This window comes from Chionomys nivalis, chromosome X (genome assembly GCF_950005125.1).
Source record: "Chionomys nivalis chromosome X, mChiNiv1.1, whole genome shotgun sequence".
Lineage (NCBI taxonomy): Eukaryota > Metazoa > Chordata > Mammalia > Rodentia > Cricetidae > Chionomys > Chionomys nivalis.
In genome coordinates, this window is record NC_080112.1 from 128751398 (window position 1) to 128772966 (window position 21569).

The window sequence follows — 21569 nt, forward strand, 5'->3', positions numbered from 1 at the left end:
CGTGCGTCACTTTACTCCATCCCTTGGCGGGTACGTTTGTCCGGTGCTTTGGACCGGCAGACAGCGAGAGAGCGGCGTAGGCGTTAGCTGTGGAGCAGTGAAAACTGTCTTTTGAGCGGTCGCTTCTGGTCTCCGGCTTTCTCTGGTGCAGAATCTCTCCTGGGTCACGGCCCTGCGCCTGCGTGCTGGGGTAATGGGCTGAGTGCTCAGCTCCCTTGTTCCCCCGGGTCCCCAGAGACAGGTTGGTTTCGGAGGTCAGGGACTCCCACTCCAACCGCGGCCTGCCCTGATCACGGAGCCTGGCCGTAGAGGGGCGAGCTCGGGAGGAAGCAGATAACGATGGCTCAGGTAGTTCCACCTGCCACTCCCAGGGGTCTGTGAGAAAGGAAGTCCCTTGTTTATGTTCGTTAGAGCTCCGTTAAGCATCTAAGGGCTTTCCGGGAGGCCACTGGTCTGATTTCTGAAATCCAGGCCTCCTTTGCCGCTAGGTAACTCATCATTTTCTCTTCCAGTCCGCCATGTCCCTCAAGTGTGATGTGTTGAGTCAAGATGAACTGCGCAAAAAGCTATACCAGACGTTTAAGGATCGGGGTATACTGGACACACTTAAGGTATCAGATTTAGGTCCTTAGTTTCACAAGTATAACCTCTGACAGTAGGTAGTTCCACATTTAAATTCAGCCAGGGCTTGGATTCCGAAATCACTAAAATATAGATTGTATCGGTGAGCTACATTTTGAAAATGTTGAGTTTCAGTCGTCTTAAAAACCATATAATAGGTTTATTGAACCAACATTAAGGTAGCACATAGCATGTATATAGTGAAAACATTGTAATAAATCTGAGATGCTGTTACAAATCTTGTTTACAATCTAGATTTGACCCTGTTATGTATATGTAACGAAAGCAGAAGGGGACAATTGTGGGGACAGGACAGGGTGGGGAGGGTGACGGGAAGGTGAATATGAGCAGAGCACAACAGTGTACATGTATGAAAACATCAAAATGAAACCTGTTATTTCTTTGCTAACTAAAAAACAATAAACTCCGTAGATGTACACTTTTCAGAATTAATAGGTGGTTTTAGAATCTCTTGATGACACTACATAGACAAATATGAAGAAGTTATTGCTTATTGTGTAACAGTTTTGAGAAATGGAATTTTTTTAATACATACTGGAATGGTAGCAGGTATGTTGTCACATGCCTTTCTTTAATCCCAGCACTTGGGAAGCAGAGGCAAGCGCATCTCTGATTTGGGGGCGGCCTCGGCCAGCTAACCAGTTTCAGGTCAGTCATGACTGCGTAGTCAGACCCTGTGTCAATAATAGTAAATAAAAATAGAATATACTAGAGTGAATATTTACTGTGAGTAGCAAATATGTACTAGTGCACCTTAAATTTGGGTAATAGCAAGGTGTCGAATGAGTTAGTTCAATGTGTTTCATTACAATATGCCTTTCAGAAACATATTTTACATTTAGAATTGGAAATTAAGGAAAGGTGAGCCTGATTTTTTTCCACTCTTATTTTATTAACTTCATAAAATACGTAAGACTTGTCTAGAAAACACAAAGAAAGCAGAAGGGAGAATCATCTTTGATAACCATAAACTGGTATAAGGTGTATGTATCATTTTAAAATTTACATTATATGATGAGCCTTTCTCTGTTTGCTCAAGTTGCCTGAAATCCTTGTTTTTAGTGGCAACAGATTCATCCTGGTTAGTCAAACGTCACATAGGTAACTTTCTACTATTTGAATGCTTAACTTCTACTAAAGTCTACACATGATCTATTGTGCCTGTCATTTTCTGTCTAGCATAGAGAAATCCCATTTCTGAGAAAGAGACATGAGTAGGTTTTGGCCGGTTTGCAGTGTTCTGCCTCTGCCTCTTGAGTGCTGGGATTACAGGCCAGTGCCATTATGCCCTGGGGTATGAACATTTTTACCAGTGTATGTATCTGGGTCTGAAATGGTTTTTACAGTTTATATTTCACAAGCAGTTTGGTAATATATTTCAGTGTTGCCCTGACACCTTTTAACAGTGTCCTCTCCCCAGCTCTCTCATTTGAAATGTTAGAAAGGCTTTATCTTTTGTCGTCAACTCACTCCCCCATTAGTGATACTGGATTCAACCACCTGGATTGATTACATTTTATTAATCTATAATATAGAAGAATCTTGTCATTCCTGGTTATGTCACATTGCGGATTAGACTTGATGGTCCTTTACCTCATATCTCAATTTTATTTGGTATTGACCAATGGATATCTTTGTAGCCCTTTTGTGCTAGCCTTGGTCACTTCACAGCTATAGCATGGCTGGCTATTCAGTCTCTTATTAGCCCAACTGGATGACATTTTCTCAAACTTAGCTAATTTTTACTTTCTAAATTCAATGACTGATATAGATTAAGCTACAACTTTTTTAAATTTTATAGAATTTTTAGTGGTTTAGTTTATATTGTTTTATTATTTGATATGAATTTATATTTATGGTCAATTGCAAAGTCATTTAGGTATAGGGTGTTTTTGTTTATTTTGTGGGTTTTGTCATAATTGGTGGTTTTTTGAGACAGTGTCTCACTATCCTGCCTCAGACTCGTGGTGATCATCCGGCCCCAACCTTTCTAGTGTTAGGATTACAGCCATCTTCTACTACATCCAGTTTAGGTATATATTAAATGAAACTTGTCAAATCATTTGTTTATATTTGGTCTAGTTAATCCATTTCTGAGATGTGTGTGACACAAATCTTTTCTCTCATACTCTGAGTTTCCCCTCCCATTTTGTGAAAACTGCCCTTTCATACTACTATATATTTTTAAGATTTATTTTATATATGTCTGCCTGAGTGTGTGTGTGCATGTATATGTGTGTGTGTGTGTTTGTATATGCAAGCAGGCCAGAACAGGCTGTCTGATTCCTTGTGTTGGCAGAACACCCAGGTGGCTTGTTGTATAAGTACTAGAATCTAAACTTCAATCCCCATGATTATAAAACAGATAGTTTTAACTACCTTTTTCTTTTTTTTTTTTTTTTTTTTTTTTGAGACAGGGTCTTTGTAGCCCAGATTGGTCTTGAACTATTTATAGAGCCAAGGATGACCTTGAATTTCCCAGTTTATTTGAATCATAGACTGCCACAATCCACAGTTGAGATGAAGTGGCAAAATTTTCCACATGGCTTAATTTCTTCATCATAAACAGCTGAAATTGCTTTTAGAGATGTCAAATTATGGTCTATGGACGTTGGGTGTAGGAACTGGGGAAAGAAAGTTTTTGTCCAAGCCCACTGAGGGATAAGATAAATTGTGAAAGAAATGCTTCCTACTTTTTGCTCATGGATATAGATTCATTTTGAAAGTAAAAGAAAGAATTCAATTAATGTGGCAGATCTGTGTGTATTTCTATTCTGGTAAAATGTATCTCCTTTTGTCTTTTTTTTCTGTTTCTCACTAGACACAACTCCGAAAACAGCTAATTCATGAATTGATGCATCCTGTATTGAGTGGAGAAGTGAAGCCTCTGTCCATTTCGGTGGAAGGGAGTGCCCTCCTAATAGGCGCTTCTAACTCGCTGGTGGCAGATCACTTACAAAGATGTGGCTATGAATATTCACTTTCTGTGTTCTTTCCAGAAAGTGGTTTGGCAAAAGAAAAGGTAAATTCTGGTATTTTTGAATTTTCTCTTGGCAGTTTCTTCCTCTAATAACTGTAAAGTGGTATCTAACCTCTGCTTGTCTTTTGACTGACTAGCTTAATTTCTTGTTCATCTTTGATTCATGTAATCCCTGCACAAATGATTATCAAATGTGACTGTTATTAATGCTTTAGTATTTCAGTCTTTTGTAAAATAGTGGTGTGTGGAATCAAAATGTTTTGGAGCTAAAAGTGATGTTACAGTCCATGTGGTTTAAATTAGACTGGTAACTGCTGTTTCTGTAATGTTCGCTGTGAAACTGGCACTGTGCTAGGTACACTGCAGGGAGCACATGTGTCACAAATAATGACGCAGAATGTAGACAGGTGAAGTGATTTGCCCAAGGTGAGTTGCTTCTAAATAGCATTGCAGGACAGAACATTTCGTTTTCTAACATGTTCTTCATTTAGATGGCTGCAGGGGTTTCTCTGCTTTGTAGTTGCATAAGTGCAAAATACATAATTCAAGAAAATCTATAATAATAGCACATGTCTTATGTCTTACTACTCTAATGATTTTAACTAGTTCTTGTCACTGTTGAACATTATAGTCACATTTTATTAATTATTTTAAAGTCAGATTTAACAAACATTCTCAATACTTGTACATTACCTAAAATAGAACTTTGTTTTTAGAATAGTTTTAGGCTTGTAGCAGAATTGAGCTGAAAATAGTTTTCATATACTCTGTCTTTCCCACATGCACAGAGTCCTACACAATCATCATTTTTCATCTAGGGATACATTGGCTGTAGTCAATGATTCCAAATTGGCACCAAATTGTCAATCAAGTCTATATTTTACATTAGGATTCATTCCTGATGTTTTCTCTGTGTGTCTTTGTTTTTGTTTGTTCTGCAATTGTCTCAAAAGTTTTAAGAAATAAGAACAATGTTAGTATTCTGATGAACAAATATGGTATACTTTATTAACTATATTCAACTTGTCAGCATAAATAATTTATTGTTTAAGCTAGGCATGGTGGCATACATCTGTATTCTCAGCACTAGACAGACAGGAGAATCCCAAGTTTTAGGCCAGCTTGGTGAGTCTCAGGCCAACCAGGTATACATAGTGAGTAAGACCCTGTCTTAAAACAAGTCTTAAAACAAGAATTCATGCCGGGCGGTGGTGGCGCACGCCTTTAATCCCAGCACTTGGGAGGCAGGGGCAGGTGGATCTCTGTGAGTTCGAGTCCAGCCTGGTCTACAAGAGCTAGTTCCAGGACAGACTCCAAAACCACAGAGAAACCCTGTCTCGAAAAACCAAAAAAAAAAAAAAACAAGAATTCATTTTTAGCTCATCTTCTTTCTTATGACACATTTTACAATTTTGATTACTGTGTGATAGCTATATAATTATAGTAATACGTTGGAAGCATGACATGAAGGTTCATGAGCCCACTGATCTCCAGAGAAACCAGGAATGTTAAGTCTACATGATTGTCTTTCTAATGGGAAAAATGAAAAACCCATTCTTCCATCCAGAAAGCTGAGAATTGCAAGTGATTAATGGCCATTATTTTTTGGGCCATGCCATATCAAGCTCCTACAACCAGGACTGTAGAGACCAGGCCAGACCCTTAGGTCCTTAAGGCTAGTACAGGTAGTATATTTTTAGAACCTACCTTCTTGGAAGAAATGACATGTGCCTTGAGTTGAGTTTCAATGTAATTATGTTTCTTTTTGAACCAGAGATTGCATCACACCAGGAAACTTTTTCCAAATTATCCTGGGCTTAAGTACATTGGAAATAAACTACCTGTTATTAGACTTCTCTAAGTGTGATCCAGGTCAACGAAGTCAATCTGTACCGGGTTTTCATTCCGATCGCGTTGTGCAGTATGACACCTGCAGGGACCCTCTCAGTAATAATTAAACCAGTTCATATCATTAATTGTTTCTAATAATGTAAATGCCAACCAGAGCTTCTTTAAAGGGAAACCATGTGAAAATACATTTTCTCAGTGTCTTAAGGATAGAGCTAGTGCACAATACATACTATAGTAGAAATATGTATATCAAGAATAGCTGTGTGATTAAAACTATTTCAGGTACACAGTAGTCATTCATAGTTTAGAATAATAAAACCTGAAGTTTATTTACATTTTTATATAGCTGTAAGGACCCTGAAATTCATTCATAAATCCCCTGGTTCACCAAATAGCTGAGTGTTATCTGTAAGGCATTCATGATTTCTTTCATTTCTGTTAGTGTTTGGAGGTTAATTACTTGGTTAAAAATATTTTATCTGGATAGACATGATGGCTCAGCAAATAAAGGCACTTGCCATTAAGGTTTGATGGCCTGAATTGGAGTCCTAGGTCCCATATGGTAAAAAGGTTGAACTAATTCCTGCAAATTGTCCTCTGATCTCCACATATACACCATAGCATGTTCATTCCTACCAATACACACAAAAATAAATAGATGTAATTTAAAAAGCAAATTATTTGATCCTTCTGACCTCAGTATATTTATTGTAACTTGTTGGCAACATAAAAGCTTTGTTTTTGCATTACTAGGTTAATTATATATAATATTATTTTAAATCGAAATGAGTCTTTATTTTATATTCAGTAATATATCATCATTTAAACTTATTGGTAGACAAATTTGGATACTTAAGCTTTTTTTCTCTCTTTAAGGTATTTACTATGCAGGATCTATTACAGCTCATTCGAATCAACCCCTCATCCAATCTATACAAATCACTGGTAAGAGTGTTTTATGAGCTACTTTGATTTGCTACTTATAAGTGAGTAATTTAATAAAGGTAAAATATTTTCTTTTAACAGATTTCAGGATTTGATAAAGAAAACCAAAAAGGTAGGAGACTTCATTTTTGTGGAGAATGGCAAGATTTTTATATATGCTTTTTCTTACAAAAATATAAAACTTGTGGTTTAATGAGAAGAATAGGAAAGTTAAGTAGAATCAGAACATTTGATTTTCCTTGCTGACCATGGCTTGCTTTTAAATAAGCAACTGTTCATATGTTATTTTGATAAAGATACCTTATTCCCCCACATTCTATGCTTTTAATAAGTCTTTGATAATCAAGGAAGGACACTGCAGACAGTATTCAAGAGCCCAACTAGCAAATGAAAACTACTCTTTACAGACACTTACTGTTTAGAATATTTGCTTAATAGCTCCCCACCCCATAAAAAAAGCTAGTAACATTAGCTATTTTTGTGTATTAGATATCCCCCCTCAAATGTAATTTATGAAGTATTAAATGTATCAGTTTCTTTAAAATATTAATGCTTTTTTACAAGTTAAGTTTTCATACATTCTTGATGAATTACCTCAACCCTGGCTTTGATAATGGCCATTCTTATTATAAATTGTTACTAAGGTTGTCAGACCATACTTTAGACTTGGTATTAGGTTTTGTGTCTTGAACATAAACTGGCAACTTAGCTGCCACTGATAGTTAATCTTTTGGTCTTTTTAAGTAGCCTGTGACATGTCACAGTGGTCCTTTTGTGTTTAGATTTTTGATTTGTTATCCCTGCTAGAAAGTTCATAAGCTTGGAACTTAATGAGCAAACATTTGCATGTCTACTTTTAGCTGACATTACTTTTTGACTTATTGCCAGAGCTCTTGGAAGTGATGTTTGCAGTAAGTTAATTGGCTTACAAGATGTTCTAGGCTTCCTACAACATAGATCATCCCTGTTGAATTTTATTATGGCAACTGACCCCACATTCCATAGTGAAACAGCTCACAAAGGGTAAAGCTAGATCAGTTTGTACAACAAAATAAAGTGTATTTAGACATACAAGTGAATTATTATACAAAATAAAAATGACTCTCTTTTATACCATACTGCTAAGTATATGAATAGATAGACCCTACATTCTGAACTTCAAGGCCGTGTGCTATTTAGTGTAACTCTGGTTTTGATGGAGATGCCTATTTCTACAGTCTCATGTGGTGGCCACTAAGTTCATGTACCTGAAATGGGGCTACTGTGACTGAACAGTGAACTTGGTTTTAGTTGAATTTAAATTCAGCTGCCCACATGCCTGCTATATTAGAAAGCACTGTCCTAAACTATGTCACTCTAATAGCTGTTACCAAAATATTGAGAAGGAAATTTAGAACTTGAAGCAATATTTAGAAATAATCGACTTTACTATAGGTATTTGTATTAGCCTTAAAAGATTGTTGCCCATGAGTCCATAATGTACTTAAGTGCTTCTGGTTCAAAAAAAACTTCTGACTAGCAGCTATTTAATGTGGTAACATTTCTGGAAGTCAGAGAAACTGAGTAGCATTTGTGTTAAGCATCCAAGTACCAAAATTTGGGTAGAGCTCTTTGCTAACCATTTTGTTAATTTTGGCAAAAATGAGTACAAGGAGAGCTACAACTCAAATTTAGGATATTAGGTGATCTCTGGATAGATGTAGACTGTGGCCAAACAGTGTTACTGTAATGTTCTCAGTTAGGCTTATGGAGGGCTGAGCTTCCTAATTGTAAATTAGTGGAGCCTAGCAGCTGAAGGAATTGGACTGTAATGTAGGTGATAGTTACTTATATGGAAGGACTTAATAATAATTGTGAAATTGCTGTTAAGTCTATAGGTAGTAGATAGTAAGAGATAACTTTCTCACTGTTAGAATGGGAAATTTAGGCCAGCGAGATGGGTCAGCACATAAAGGAGACTGTTGCCAAGCCTGACTATCTGAGTTCCATCCCCAGGATCCACATGGTGGAAAGAAGGAACTGACTCTATGACTGAGAATTTAGATAGTTTGTGTATAATTTTTAGATAGGGGAGTGATGTGTTTCTAAGGGGGAGTTGTGAGGTTTCCATATGGTTCTGCTTATGTAAAAGAAGTTACAGTTGTGGGAATAGAATTTTAACATCTTTAGTAGGGAGAGAGAAAAGACTGTAACTTAGGTGAGGTCCTTTCAACTGTTTAGACCATTTTTTTGTTTCTTTTTTTTTTTGAGACAGAGTTTCTTTGTGTAGCCTTGGGTGTCCTAAAACTAACTCTGTAGACCAGGCTGGCCTCAAACTCATGGAGATCTGCCTAGCTTTGCCTCCCAAGTGCTAAAACTAAAAGAAGGCATGTGCCACCACTGCCTAGCTGTTTAGATCATTTTTATGAGACTGACGCGGTGCCTACTGCGCTAAGGCGGCACCTTGTTTAGGCCAGTTTTTATTTTTATTTATTTTTATTTTTTTTTTTTTGGTTTTTCGAGACAGGGTTTCTCTGTGGTTTTGGAGCCTGTCCTGGAACTAGCTCTTGTAGACCAGGCTGGTCTCGAACTCACAGAGATCCGCCTGCCTCTGCCTCCCAAGTGCTGGGATTAAAGGCGTGCGCCACCACCGCCCGGCCTTAGGCCAGTTTTTAAAAACATATTTAGCTCCCTATTCGTGGAGACTCAGCCATTTGGTTTTTTTTTTGCTATGAGAAGCAATAAGTGTACATCATGCACATTTTGTGACTTTATCGAAATAAAGCAGTGTAAACTCAAAATAACTAGGTTAAAATAATGAACATTTGAAATATATAGGAACACTGACAAATTGCTTTCCCCATGTCAACACTTGACATCAGTGATTTAATTTTCACAGTGTTATGTAGAAAATGTCTTTTATGTTATTAATTTACATTTATTTATGAGTTTCTGTGCATTTGTTTAATATTTAAAAGGTGATTATGTTTATTTTCCATGTAAATTTTCTTTCTGTGAATTTTGTCCATGCCTTTTCCTATTTTTTGTTTTAATGATTGCTAAGAGTTCTTTGGCATTATGATGAGCTTCTCAGTATTGCATAATCTTTTCCAGTATATCATTTGTCTTTTGACTTTATTTTATGACATATATAAATTTATAATTTTTGTGGTTATAGCAATTTCTATATTTCTTTTAAGGTTTATATCATGCTTGGAAGGACCTTTCCTTGGTAATCAAATGATGTTATAAACCAAGACTCATAAACAGCAATAAAGCAATGGTTGAATGATATTCTGAAACAAAACTATGTATGTTATGCTTTTATAGGTTTTCTTATGAGTTTCTTAAAGGAATTGGCAGAATATCATCAAACTAAAGAGAGCTGTGATGTGGAAACGCAAACAAGTGACACATTTCCTAGCAAAGTGTCCCTAGGTAATTATAGCCTTCTTACTTCAATTTTACTGGGTATCTTGTTATTATTTTGTTTTTGCCTGATTATTTTTTCAAACAGGGTCTCAGCATATATCCCTGGCTAGACTTGAACTCACTGTGTAGACAGAGCTGGCCTCAAACTTTTGATTGTACTGCCTCTGCCTCCTCTGAATACTGATATTTTCAGATGTGTACCACCTCCCTTGACCTGTTTTGTTTTTGGAAGAAGAAAATTGCCGTATTTATCATACTATGTGATTTTTCCCTGATCTGGAAAAATGCTACCTGTATGTAGGTGACAAGGAGATTCATTTTTGTCTGAAATTATGTTGCTGGATGTACCAGAAATTGCTTTCCACTCTCATAATCTATCCTGAATGGCAGGGCTACACTGATCATTCATATAGGGATCCCAAGACCAGGTTCTACCTTACATGTGGAGTTTAACCTGTCTTAACTAGGAAACTCATCTCATGTCTTCTCTGACCTTATTTTATAGCCATTAAATTAGTATGTGTCTTGGCCAGTGTTCTAGTGTTGTGAAGAAATTCATTTTTTGGAGTTGGCTTACAGGTTTAGTCTATTATCATCATGGCAGGGAGCATGGTGGCACATAAGCAGACATGGTGTTGGAGAAGTAGCTGAGAGTTCTATATCCAGATCCACAAGCAGCAGGAGGGGGAGACACTGGGCCTGACTTGGGCTTTTGGAACCTCAAAGCCCCCCCCCCCCCCAATGACATACTTACTCCAGCAAGGCCACACTTACTCCAACAATGCCACACCTCTTTATCCTTTCAAATAATGCCCCTTCCTGGTGACTAAGCATTCAAATATATTAGCCTGGGGGGTGGCGTTCTTATTCAAACCACCATAGTATGTTACAAACTGTTTACTTTGCAAAGAGAAAAGTCACTGTCTCATCATTTCACTTAATAGTTGAAACTGAGGTCCTCAGAGGAGAGAGCAATTTGAAAATTCCCATTTGGATAGAGTCCAAGGTCTTTGGTCCAAGGCCTTTCTATAATATCCTTCTACCTGTGCTAGCTAGTTTTTTATTATCAACTCTATTTGAGACAACCTAGAGTTGCCTTAAATAAAGGGTCCTCAATTAAACAATTGCCTCCATCAGACTGGACTATGTGTTCATCTGTGGAGAATTGTTTTGATTGATGTTGGAAGGACCAGCTCACTGCGGGCAACACCATCACCTAGGAAGGGGCCCTGAGCTGTATATAAAAGTGGGCATTATGAGCCAGGAAGCAAGGCAATAAGCATTCCTCTGTGTTTCTGCTTGAGTTCCTGCCTGACTTCCCTCAGTAATGGACTGTGACCTGGAATAAAAGCTGAAAATAAGCCTTTTCTTCTCTAGGTTGCTTTTGGTCATGGTGCTTGTCACAGCAATAGAAAGCAAACTAGACACTACCTTTTCGTTTTATGTCAAAAGAACTGGAAAGCAGTTATTTATAGTGATGTGCTTACCCACCTTTTTGGTTCGTCCTCACTTAGAGTATTGCCTTTAACTTGTAGGAAGACAAGGAATTGATCATTTACAAAGATATATTCTACAACTAGGCCCTTAAGTAGAGTTTAAATACCATTAGCAAAACATTATGTATTAATTGCAAAGGAGAGCTTTCCAGTACTACAAAGCACATAGATAAATTTTAAATTTTTCTAGTGGGTACATTTTAAAAAAATGAAAAGTAACAGATGAAATTCATTTTAATTATTTAACCCAAAACATTCAAGATATTTAGCAAGTACTCAGTATAAAAATATTAATAGATATTTTATGTACATTTTTGTAGCAATTCCTGGAGATCTAGTGTTTTATATTCACTAGAGCACAGCCCAGATTGGGCTCATTTCAAATATTCAGTGACTACATTTGACTAGAAAGTCCTGTATCAGACTGTGTGGTTATGGCTCACTGGAAAATATGTGAAGTGGCTGGAAAACATGCTCACAATTATGCCTGCTGCAAACGCTTGATGTTTTAATCTACTCCTGCTATCTCTTTCTTCCCATATGTGCTGTTGTGCATGAGATTGTACTCTACATTCAGGTTTATCCTTGGATTCATGGTTGATTTGGCTATCTGGTTGGTTTGAGGACCAAGAGCCTCCTGGAAAGAGATCTGGCATGAGGCCTTGAGTTGGGCCTGGTTGTGTAGTAGTTGCTTGACCCTCTGGAAGTTACTCAAACTCTTTGTTCCTTACCTGAAAAATGCAAGAGTTAAAGTACATAGTTTTTATATTTTTAAAGTCCTTGTTTTGATCATGTGTCAACTTTAATTCAAGTTTAAAGGTCTCTGCACTTAGAAACTGAGAAGAGGTTGATTCATACTTGTCATTTTATTATTGACATTTCAAACATTCCGAACAGTTGAAACAATGTTAGAGACTATTTGCTTGCATAGATGCTACTGTGACATTTATAATTATACTTGTTTATCACTTATCTGTCCACTTATCCATCTTGGTTCTTGAATATTTTCAAAGTAGGTAGCAGGCATCTCTACACTTCCCTTTTAGTATAGTCTGCTTTGGGCCTCTTGCATACTTGACTGAGTTGATTTTATATTTCCTAATTGGCTGTGCTATTTTTTTTAATAGCTGAGAAGTTTCAGCTTATTGATGAACAATTTGCAGATGCTTTTCCTCACCGTCCCAAGCTAGAATCTTTAGAGACAAAGTTAAATGAATATAAGAGAGAAATACAACACCAGCTTCAGGTAGAAATGTGTCAAAAGGTAAGCTGTACTTCTTGCTGCTATTAATGAGAGCTACTTTCACTTATCTTCTACTGTCTTAATCTTAGGCATGTGGGGAAATATCTGAAAGTTTTTATTAAAGAGTAGAATACTATACTGTTGATGTACATTTCTCTCCATTGATGTCATTTGTTCACATGTTTGCCCAAATCCTGTAAATGAGATAAAACTAAAAATGGATTAAAGATGTATTTGGACAGAACATTATTAGTAACCTAATGAAGAGTGAATTTGTACTATTTTTAGTAACTTTTTTCCGTTTATGTGCTCCATTCATAGTTGAAGTATTTTAGAGAAGCTGAAATAACAAAAGTTAAGATGGAAGAGAAAAGAAAGTTTGAAAAAGAAATGGCTGAGTTCCGGAATGAATTTGAAAGAATCTGTCAAGCTAAAAATGAAGCCCTCATTTCTCAGGAAAAAAACACCCTGGAAAGAATTAAAAAGCACCGAGAGGTAATATCTGGAAATAATTTCCTGGATGGCTATGTCTTGCTGTTAGTAGCTTCGTTTAAGATCCAGAAAGGACAGCTGATAGAACAAGGCTCTAGAGAAGCAGTTGGAACTGTAGTAGTCGAGAGTGCAGAGAGATGGTTGAGTTAAGACAAGCCCACATAGTCTTTGCTCTGCAGGGCAGAAAAGAAAGAACTGGAGTGAATGTCCATCCTGGGATTAGGAGACACTCAGCAAACAGTATCTATCTTGTAGGCAAATTAGAGAGAGAGGGCTTCAGGGAGAGGCTTGGAGGTAAATAGTTGCTATTGGACAACGGGGAGCAGCTCTTTAAAGCAGAGAGGATATTACCATTACAACACCCAACTGAGGCATCAACCTGAAAGTGGAAGAGCAAACCATGTTCTTGGACAAGAGGTTTCTGTTCTGACTCTGGGGAGGATTGATCATTTCTGAGTACCTGTTCCTCCCTTTCCTTGAGGGTGAGAAGGTAGCAGCAGTTGGGGAATGCTGTTTTGACAAGCTTCATTTGATTTGAGAAAGGCAGCATCAAGAATTAAAGACCTTGGGGCTCTGCTAGGGGATGAAGAGGGAAAAGACAGAACCAGGAAAGAAAGGGAGTGTCCCCCATTCTGGGGAAAATGAGGATATATCTCAGAGTGATGTAGGAGTAGGGTCTGAGAGGCTGTTCAGAGTAGCCCAGTCACATTGCAGGCAGAGATTTCCTTCAGGAAAACCTGTTTGCTAAGAGCGTGTCTTCAGCCAAACGGGACTTGGAGTACTCTTTTCAGTGAGCATCCAGAACAGTTGTCAGAAAATGTTCAAAATAGGAATGCTTCCTCCTAGAGTTCATCATTGCTCAGAATTTTCAATATGACCTGTTATCTGGTACTAAATAGGACCCCTCTACTATGTGTCTAGCATATCTGAGAAATGGACTAATTTCATCTATGAGAGTAAGCATAGATGTTTAAGATACTGGGTTATGTTTAGATTAACAGCTTTATCTTCAACATAGGTGACTGACTAGATCCCTATTTAGTTAATATTACATGAAAGTGTTGAAGATACCATGCCTTTGGATGCTTGTCCACATCTCTCCCTGTTAAGGTTGTACTATTCTTCATGTCACCTCAGTGACTTCTTCCCCAGCTCACTGAGTGACTCATACAGGTGTTTTTCCTGCATGTGGTCTTTATATATTTCATGTGTGAGATCATTACATCCTCATGTGATTGTTTTCCCTCAACCAAATTGTGAGATCCTTGAAGATGAGGAACTTTTCTGCTCCTGGTGTTGTTTTTTTCAGTGGTGGGATGGCCCAGCCCATTCACTTGGTAGTTCACTGGATGGTCACTGGATGACCTATAAACTGAAACATTTAGGCACCATCAATCACCATGGAGATTCTATTTTGGAATCATTGAATTAATTGCTGACTGCACATGTGTAATGTTTTTCCTGCTGATTCAGAACTTATCAAAATTTTTTTTTTGTTTGTTTGTTTTTCGAGACAGGGTTTCTCTGTGGCTTTAGAGCCTATCCTGGAGCTAGCTCTGTAGACCAGGCTGGTCTCAAACTCACAGAGATCCGCCTGCCTCTGCCTCCCAAGTGCTGGGAGAACTTATCAAATTTTTGAGTAAGGGAATATGAGGGTTGTTAAAGAACTAGACTAGGAATGTTAGGAATATAGCACAGTGTAGTTTATCATTCATTGAGGGACTAATTTTGTTTATAAAAATACATTTTTATGCGAACTATAATATAGACTTAAAAGCAAATCTTGATGAAATCTCTTCAAGGAGAAATTGTTACCCTAAATATCTGTAACTTTCAGTGTGTTCTAGAATTTAGGAAGTAACGTCTGAGTTCTAGTATTTTTATTTTATTTTGCTTGCTTGTTACTAATAAATGCTTTCCTATGCAGATTGAAACAAAAGAAATTTATGCTCAAAGACAACTTCTACTAAATGACATAGATTTGCTTAGAGGTAGAGAAGCAGAGCTGAAGGAAAGAATTGAAGCTTTTGAATTGTAAGTAATACATGTTCTTTTTGGATGTGCAAAAGTTGTACTAAGTATTATGTTTAAATTTTCTAGCCTTTTCCAAAAGATTTTGTGTGTAATGTCTGGAAGGGTATATGCAAGTGCACTCACCCGTATGTGCCTATGTAGGTCAGAGGTCAATGTCAGACATCTTTATCACTCACCACCTTATTTTTTACAGGGCCTTTCATTGGTTGGCTTGAAACTCATTCATTGATTGACTAGACTTACTGAACAACAAGCTCTGTGCATTCATGCCTTTCTTTCATCACCCCTACCATTTCTGGCTTTTATATGGATATTGGGGATCTGAACTCTGGTCCTTATGCTTGTACAGCAAGCACTTTCTTTACTGAGCCATCTCCCCAGCCAAATAGAAACCTAGTGTGGTAGTGTATGTCTGTAATCCCAGCACTTACGAAGGGTGAGTCAGGGTTATTTCCAGGGGTTTAAGACCAGCTCAAGCTCCATGGTCACTTCTAGGCCAGCATGGATACTTGAATCAGATGTTCAGGCCTGCTACATTTACATGCTCTGTACTCAAAGAAAGGAAATACAATAGTCTGACTTGTCATGGGTAGAGCTATTTCTCATTGTGTTGATACCCCACCTAATAACAAAACAAAACAAAGCAAAATTGCCAGGGAGAGTCCTGGCTGTGAAGGTGATATCAACTGCTTTAGAAGGTACAGCTTGCGGGGAGGGGAGCTTGGAGTTCTTTGTAAACTATTAGATAACAAGTTGGGCACCGTGATGAAATATTTCTATCAGACTGCCTTGAGGCTAGACAACTTGGAGGTATTCCTAATGCTTCAGCATATACTTTGCTTTGCAGCTGCCTTCAGTTATCATAGCTAATAGTTTCTTATATGTAGCTGAACTTCAGGCATCCTGGCCTGCTCCATTTACCCATTTTGTACTCCAATAAGAAATTGTGGTTTAACTTGGCTTGTCATGGAACCATTTCTTGTGATGGGGGCAGGGGTGCTACTTAACATGTTCTAAGTGCTCAGGATGCTTCATCCTTCAGTTTTACCTGGGACTGCTAGCAAGCTCACCACCTGTAGTGTGTGCATATAACCTTTTTTCCCCATTAGAGTCAACTGTTAGCACTCAATAGGTACTCTAGGAGTCTAGTGCATTAAAGAACTTGTCACTGTCTTCATCACTGTTGTTTTCTCACATCTGTAGGCTCAGTTCATTTGATTTCTTCTTTACCTAACTTTTTTACCTCCGCTCCTGCTCTGCCCTCCTAAGCATTCAGGTAAATTAAGTGTACTTGCTGATGCATGCCTTTCCAGGTTAGCCAGCAGAGGGTGCTGGTGCTGACACATAGCGTTTATACCCAGTTCTTAGACCAGTGAGCTTTTGGGTAGTGCTTTTCAGAATGGCTTGTTCTCTGCAGCACTCTGGAAAGTGGAGAACTTTCAGTACTGCTCATCTAACCTCACTAGGAGGAACTTGTTGAGTCAACATATAGCAAGGATATGATCCCTCCTTCCCTCCCTCCTTAAATCCCTTCTTCCATCCCCTCTCTTCATATTTAATCAATGGATTATAAATGTTGAAAGCTTATCTTCTACCTTGAGTATCTATGGGCTAGTGAAATATATACAACAGTTGTAATAAGTATTATAAAAAGTTACGTATATAAGATAACTTTTGTTTGTGCTTTTATAACATCCTTCTTCACCTCTGAATTGATTATGACCACTTACCATCTATAACTAGGCTTTTGTTTGAGATATAGTCTCACTTTTTAAAAACCTGGTCAACCTGAAACTCACTATGTAGACCAGGCTGGCCTTGAACTTGAAATGATCCTTCTACTTCTTCTGTCTAGTGCTGAGATTATAGGCATGGGGCACTGTGGTCATGCTGTAACCAGTTTGCTTGTTTTTTGTGTGTGTATTTAATTTTAAAATTAATCTGTTTATTGGTGTGTGACTGGGTGAATTGCAGCACAGCAATGCACACATAGAGGTTAGAGGACAACTTATGATGAGTCAGTTCTTTCCTTCTACCATGAAGATGTGGATCCTGGGTATTGAACTCAGGCTTGGCAACAAGTGCCTTTACACTGCCCTCCTAGCCTTATAGGGAAGTACTTTGGCTTGATTCCTTCCTGCTTCTTTTAGCCAGATACCCCTATCCTGCTCCCTCCCTAGTTCTGATATATTATAAACTAGGTCAGTTTGTAAAATATAGGAAGACTTCTGTCTTTTTCACTTCCTATTAGTACAGTTTCATATATTTCAGTCTGTTGTCATGCAGACATTTTTCTTCAAATTTATTACATCAGATATTGTACTTTGTTTGTTTTATATGTTTTTTGTTCATTTCAGGACCCAGAAGCTCCAAGAAGAAAAATATAAAAGTGAGGCTGAGGCACTTCAAAGACGGGAACAGAATCTGAAGAACATTGAGGAGACCTATGATCAGAAGCTCAAAACTGAACTTTTAAAGTAATTGTTTAGCATTTTTAAAGAAGTAATATGTTTAAATTAAGTTGGTGAAAATGTGAACAAAAGATGATGTATATACGGCTAAAATTTACATGTCAAAGTTTAGTGTTTGAGCAAATCTATTTTCTATGACAAATCAAACCTTTTTCATGCATACTTGAGTTAAGGTGGTTTTTAAAGCATCCAGTGTAGAGAATTACATCAAATGCTTTTATTCATAGCTTCTCTGGCTGTGAAGGCTTGTGATTTACTTTAACCTTACATGTGAAAATATGTATTATATTGTATATTTTTTAACTTTAGGGCACCATATGACTTGCTTAGCTTGTATAGCTGATTAGCTGTAAAATTGGAATTCTAATCACTTTAGTCATCTTTCTCATGCTGCCACTGAGACGTTCATGTCAATAACAATTTACAAATTACTTAAGGTAAAAGTGGATCGTGAACATGTATGTGCTTTATATTCCCTCAAGACACTGTAAATCCAGGATCAAAAGGAACTAAAGTGAACTATATGAAGCAAAAGATGATACAGGGGAGGGAAAATATGACAGCTATGGTTACTTTGGTCTACCCTCCTTCCCTCCTGCATTTTGCTATGTAGTCCAGGTTGACTCGAAATTCTTTACTCTCCTGACTCCAGGCTCCCAAGTTCAGTGATGGCAGATGTATGCCATTATGCCCAGGTACTTTAGCTTTTCTTTAGTCCTAATTTTATGTACCGGTGAATAGAATCCTAGAGCAAAGACAATTGTATGGCAGCTTTTCTCAGTGGCAGTTGTACATGCTCCGCCTAATAACCTTTAATATTTGTCTTTGGTTTCAGCAAATGTAGGGATGGAGGATGTTCATCACAGGAGGGTTTGTCTTTCTTTTCATCCATCTCTGACTAGTGACAACTGAAGAAAATAAGTAAAATTTCATGGAAACATCCCTTTTGCTATTGCTGATGTGGATAAAATACCAGTAGGATCTCAGTTGCACATAAACTCTAAGAGCACAAGTTCTTATCCTGGTTGGGGAGATTGTACAGGCAGATTACAAGTGACTGACTGCCTTGCCATCTCTGGGGATGTAAAATCTGTTGTGTGCTAGTTACGCTTTGCTTTGTTTCCTTTAATGCTCTCTGTACCAATTGAGACCAGTTGAGACCAATTGAGACCAGTTGAGACCAGTTGAAATGGAGTTGTTTTCAGTAACCTAATGATAACACCCTTCATTTTGTGTGATTAAATTTTGGGGCCAAATTTACAGGATGGAGGCAGGGTTTTACTGGACATTTGATGTTTAGAATTCAGTTACCTGGCCTTAGAACTTTTGAAGTTTCTCCTCAGCCATGTTGGCACCCCTAGATAAGCTCCTTAGTGTTAGTGATCTTTTTCAGGGAGATGGCAAGGACCTCATTTCAGTCGTTCTGATTCTCAGATACCAACTGGAACTAAAGGATGACTACATCGCTAGAACAAATAAACTACTAGAAGAGGAAAGGAAGAATAAAGGTGATTTGGGTGGGTGGCTGGCTTATTTTAGATCTGATATAGGTTATTATCCTTCTAAGTTGCATCTGTTTTATATTCTTAAATACAGCTTTTGCTTCTTACAGAATGCTTATTTACATATTATTTGTCGGAGGGGATGTATTGCTATAGTGTGCATGTGAAGGTCAGAGGACTTATGGGACTTGGTTTTTTTCCTTCTACCACGTAGGTCTCTAACATTGAAACTGCGTTGTCAGATTTAGCAATGTTTTTACCCACCAGTCCATCTCACTGGCTCTTCATTGATTTTTTTTTAAGATTTATTTATTTTATGTGTATGGGTGTTTTGCCTGCACATATGTCTGTGTGTCATGTGCATGTGGTGCTTGTGGAGACCAGTAGAGAGCATTGGATCTCCTGGAGCTGTTACAGATTGTTAGCTGCCATGTGGGTGCTGGGAACTGAGCCCAGGTCTTCTAAAAGAACAGCCACTGCTCTTAACCACTGAGTCATCTTTCCAGCCCCATTATAGAAAATTTTACTTTCTCTGTCCTCTGTGACCAGGTTTAATAGTTTTTTTCATAGATGCCATTATATTTACTAAACTCTCAAGTTTACATTGATCTGAGGCTATGAAAGTTGAATAATTTTTTAATTTTCAGATATTTTACATTTTAAGATATTTGTGAGAAATTGTGAAAAGAATATGAACTTTGGAAATTTCAAACATTTTTTTGAAGTAAACTGGAACTGCTTACTTGCTATGAACTAGATACCAACTGTGTGACTCCTTTTGCTCATGTCTTATAGAAGCAGATGTATCTCTTGTAGGATAACACTATTGTGTACTTATATTTGTGAAATTTTCTTTTGATATTTATCTTCATAGACTTGTGTTAGAGGAAGGAAAAACTACAGAAGGAAAACATACAGATCTTTGCTTTTTAAAGAAAGTAGATGCTGTTAGCAGATCCCATACCCTTCCCAGGTGTAGTAACTGGTTAGCATGTGAACATACATGACACATGTTAACTCATCATTCACTGGGTAATGGGATTTATTTCTTATTTGCCCACTAAATTTTGACTTATACACTTGTTGCTTTAGACTATGCAGCAATAGTTATTAGGTCTCATAGAGTGACCATGAATTATTAAATGTTTTTTTGTGTTCAGTAGGAAATCACTATTTAATTGATTCTTTTTTATTCCCTAGAAAAAACAATTCATTTGCAAGAGGAACTCACACTTATTAATTCAAAAAAGGAAGACCTCACTAAATCTGTAAATCGTATGAAAGAAGTTGAGGTAATTGTAAAACTCATTTTTTAGTTTCGGAGCCTGTCCTGGAACTAGCTCTTTTTTTGTTGTTTTTTTGTTTTTTGTTTTTTGTTTTGTTTTTTCGAGACAGGGTTTCTCTGTGGTTTTGGAGCCTGTCCTGGAACTAGCTCTTGTAGACCAGGCTGGTCTCGAACTCACAGAGATCCGCCTGCCTCTGCCTCCCGAGTGCTGGGATTAAAGGCGTGCACCACCACCGCCCGGCCTATGTTAAGGGTTTAATACTATTTTTATTTACAGAGAACATAGGGGTGTTTGGAGAGTTATTTATTTTTATTTTTGTACATTGGAGCTTTGCCTGTGTGTATAGTGCCCATGGAGGGCAGAAAAGGACATACGATCCCCTGGAACTGGAGTTACAGAGGGTTCTTAGCTGTCATGTAGGTATGTAGGAATCAAACCCCTGTCCTTTGGAAGAGCAGTTCGTGCTCTTAACATTGAACTACCTCTCCAGCCCCATAGGCCTTTTTGATGTGTTTGAACTGATTATTTTATGACTAAGAAGGTGATAGATACAGTTAATGCAGTAGGCTCTAATTTCAAGCAAAGGCACATAGGGACATAGGAAAAGAACTTGTATCTAAGAGTCCTGCTGCTCGAATAGTACCTCCCTCTGTTACTGCTCATATGCCTTTATGTGAGTGTAATCTTGGCGATTTTTCTAACAATGCATGAATTTTGGGTGAGTTGGGTGAACTACCCATAACAGATGGTGAGCAAATCTTAGCTTCTATCTTAGCCTCTTCTTTTTCATTGGTAGCTATTACAATTTTCTATCACTACATCATTCTTTTCAGGCTGTCTTTAGACAAAGTAAAATTTTTACATACCACTGATACTTTAGTGGTATGCTTGTCATGTAATGTACAAAACTAAAACTTTAAGTAGTTAAAGGAGATTGTAGCTGGGTGTAGTGCTGCACACATTTGATCTTAGCACCCAGGAGGCAGGCAGATCTGAGTTTCAGGCCAGCCAGGGCTAAATGTGACCCTGTGTAAAACAAAACAAAACAAACCACAAAAACCCAAACTGAAGTAGATACTATAGGTTACAATTTACCTTTGCAGCCTTGAGATTTGTGTAGGCTTTCATATCCAGATATGGGACACATAAGACTAAGGAAAGGAAAGAACCTCACAGCAGTAGAGATTGTTTCCACCTTTTATCTGTTCATGTTTTA

At 37.7% G+C, this 21569-nt stretch overlaps 1 protein-coding gene across 3 annotated transcripts in view; it reads left to right on the forward strand.

Moving 5' to 3' along the window:
* The window catches only part of Ofd1 (OFD1 centriole and centriolar satellite protein), a 55751-nt gene that overhangs the window by 18006 nt on the left and 16176 nt on the right, over positions 1 to 21569 (forward strand). The window contains exons 1-12 of one of the 3 annotated variants that reach the window (XM_057759038.1): positions 28 to 190; positions 513 to 611; positions 3464 to 3664; positions 6350 to 6418; positions 6500 to 6530; positions 9728 to 9835; positions 12453 to 12589; positions 12890 to 13063; positions 14988 to 15094; positions 17452 to 17571; positions 19000 to 19073; positions 20268 to 20359. In XM_057759038.1, coding sequence (XP_057615021.1) covers positions 519 to 611; positions 3464 to 3664; positions 6350 to 6418; positions 6500 to 6530; positions 9728 to 9835; positions 12453 to 12589; positions 12890 to 13063; positions 14988 to 15094; positions 17452 to 17571; positions 19000 to 19073; positions 20268 to 20359 — 1206 coding nt within the window. In that variant the 5' untranslated portion in view covers positions 28 to 190; positions 513 to 518. Of the gene's footprint in view, positions 1 to 27; positions 191 to 512; positions 612 to 3463; positions 3665 to 6349; positions 6419 to 6499; positions 6531 to 9727; positions 9836 to 12452; positions 12590 to 12889; positions 13064 to 14987; positions 15095 to 17451; positions 17572 to 18999; positions 19074 to 20267; positions 20360 to 21569 lie in introns of those variants that run through there. The other 2 variants (XM_057759039.1, XM_057759040.1) reach the window with 2 other exon arrangements.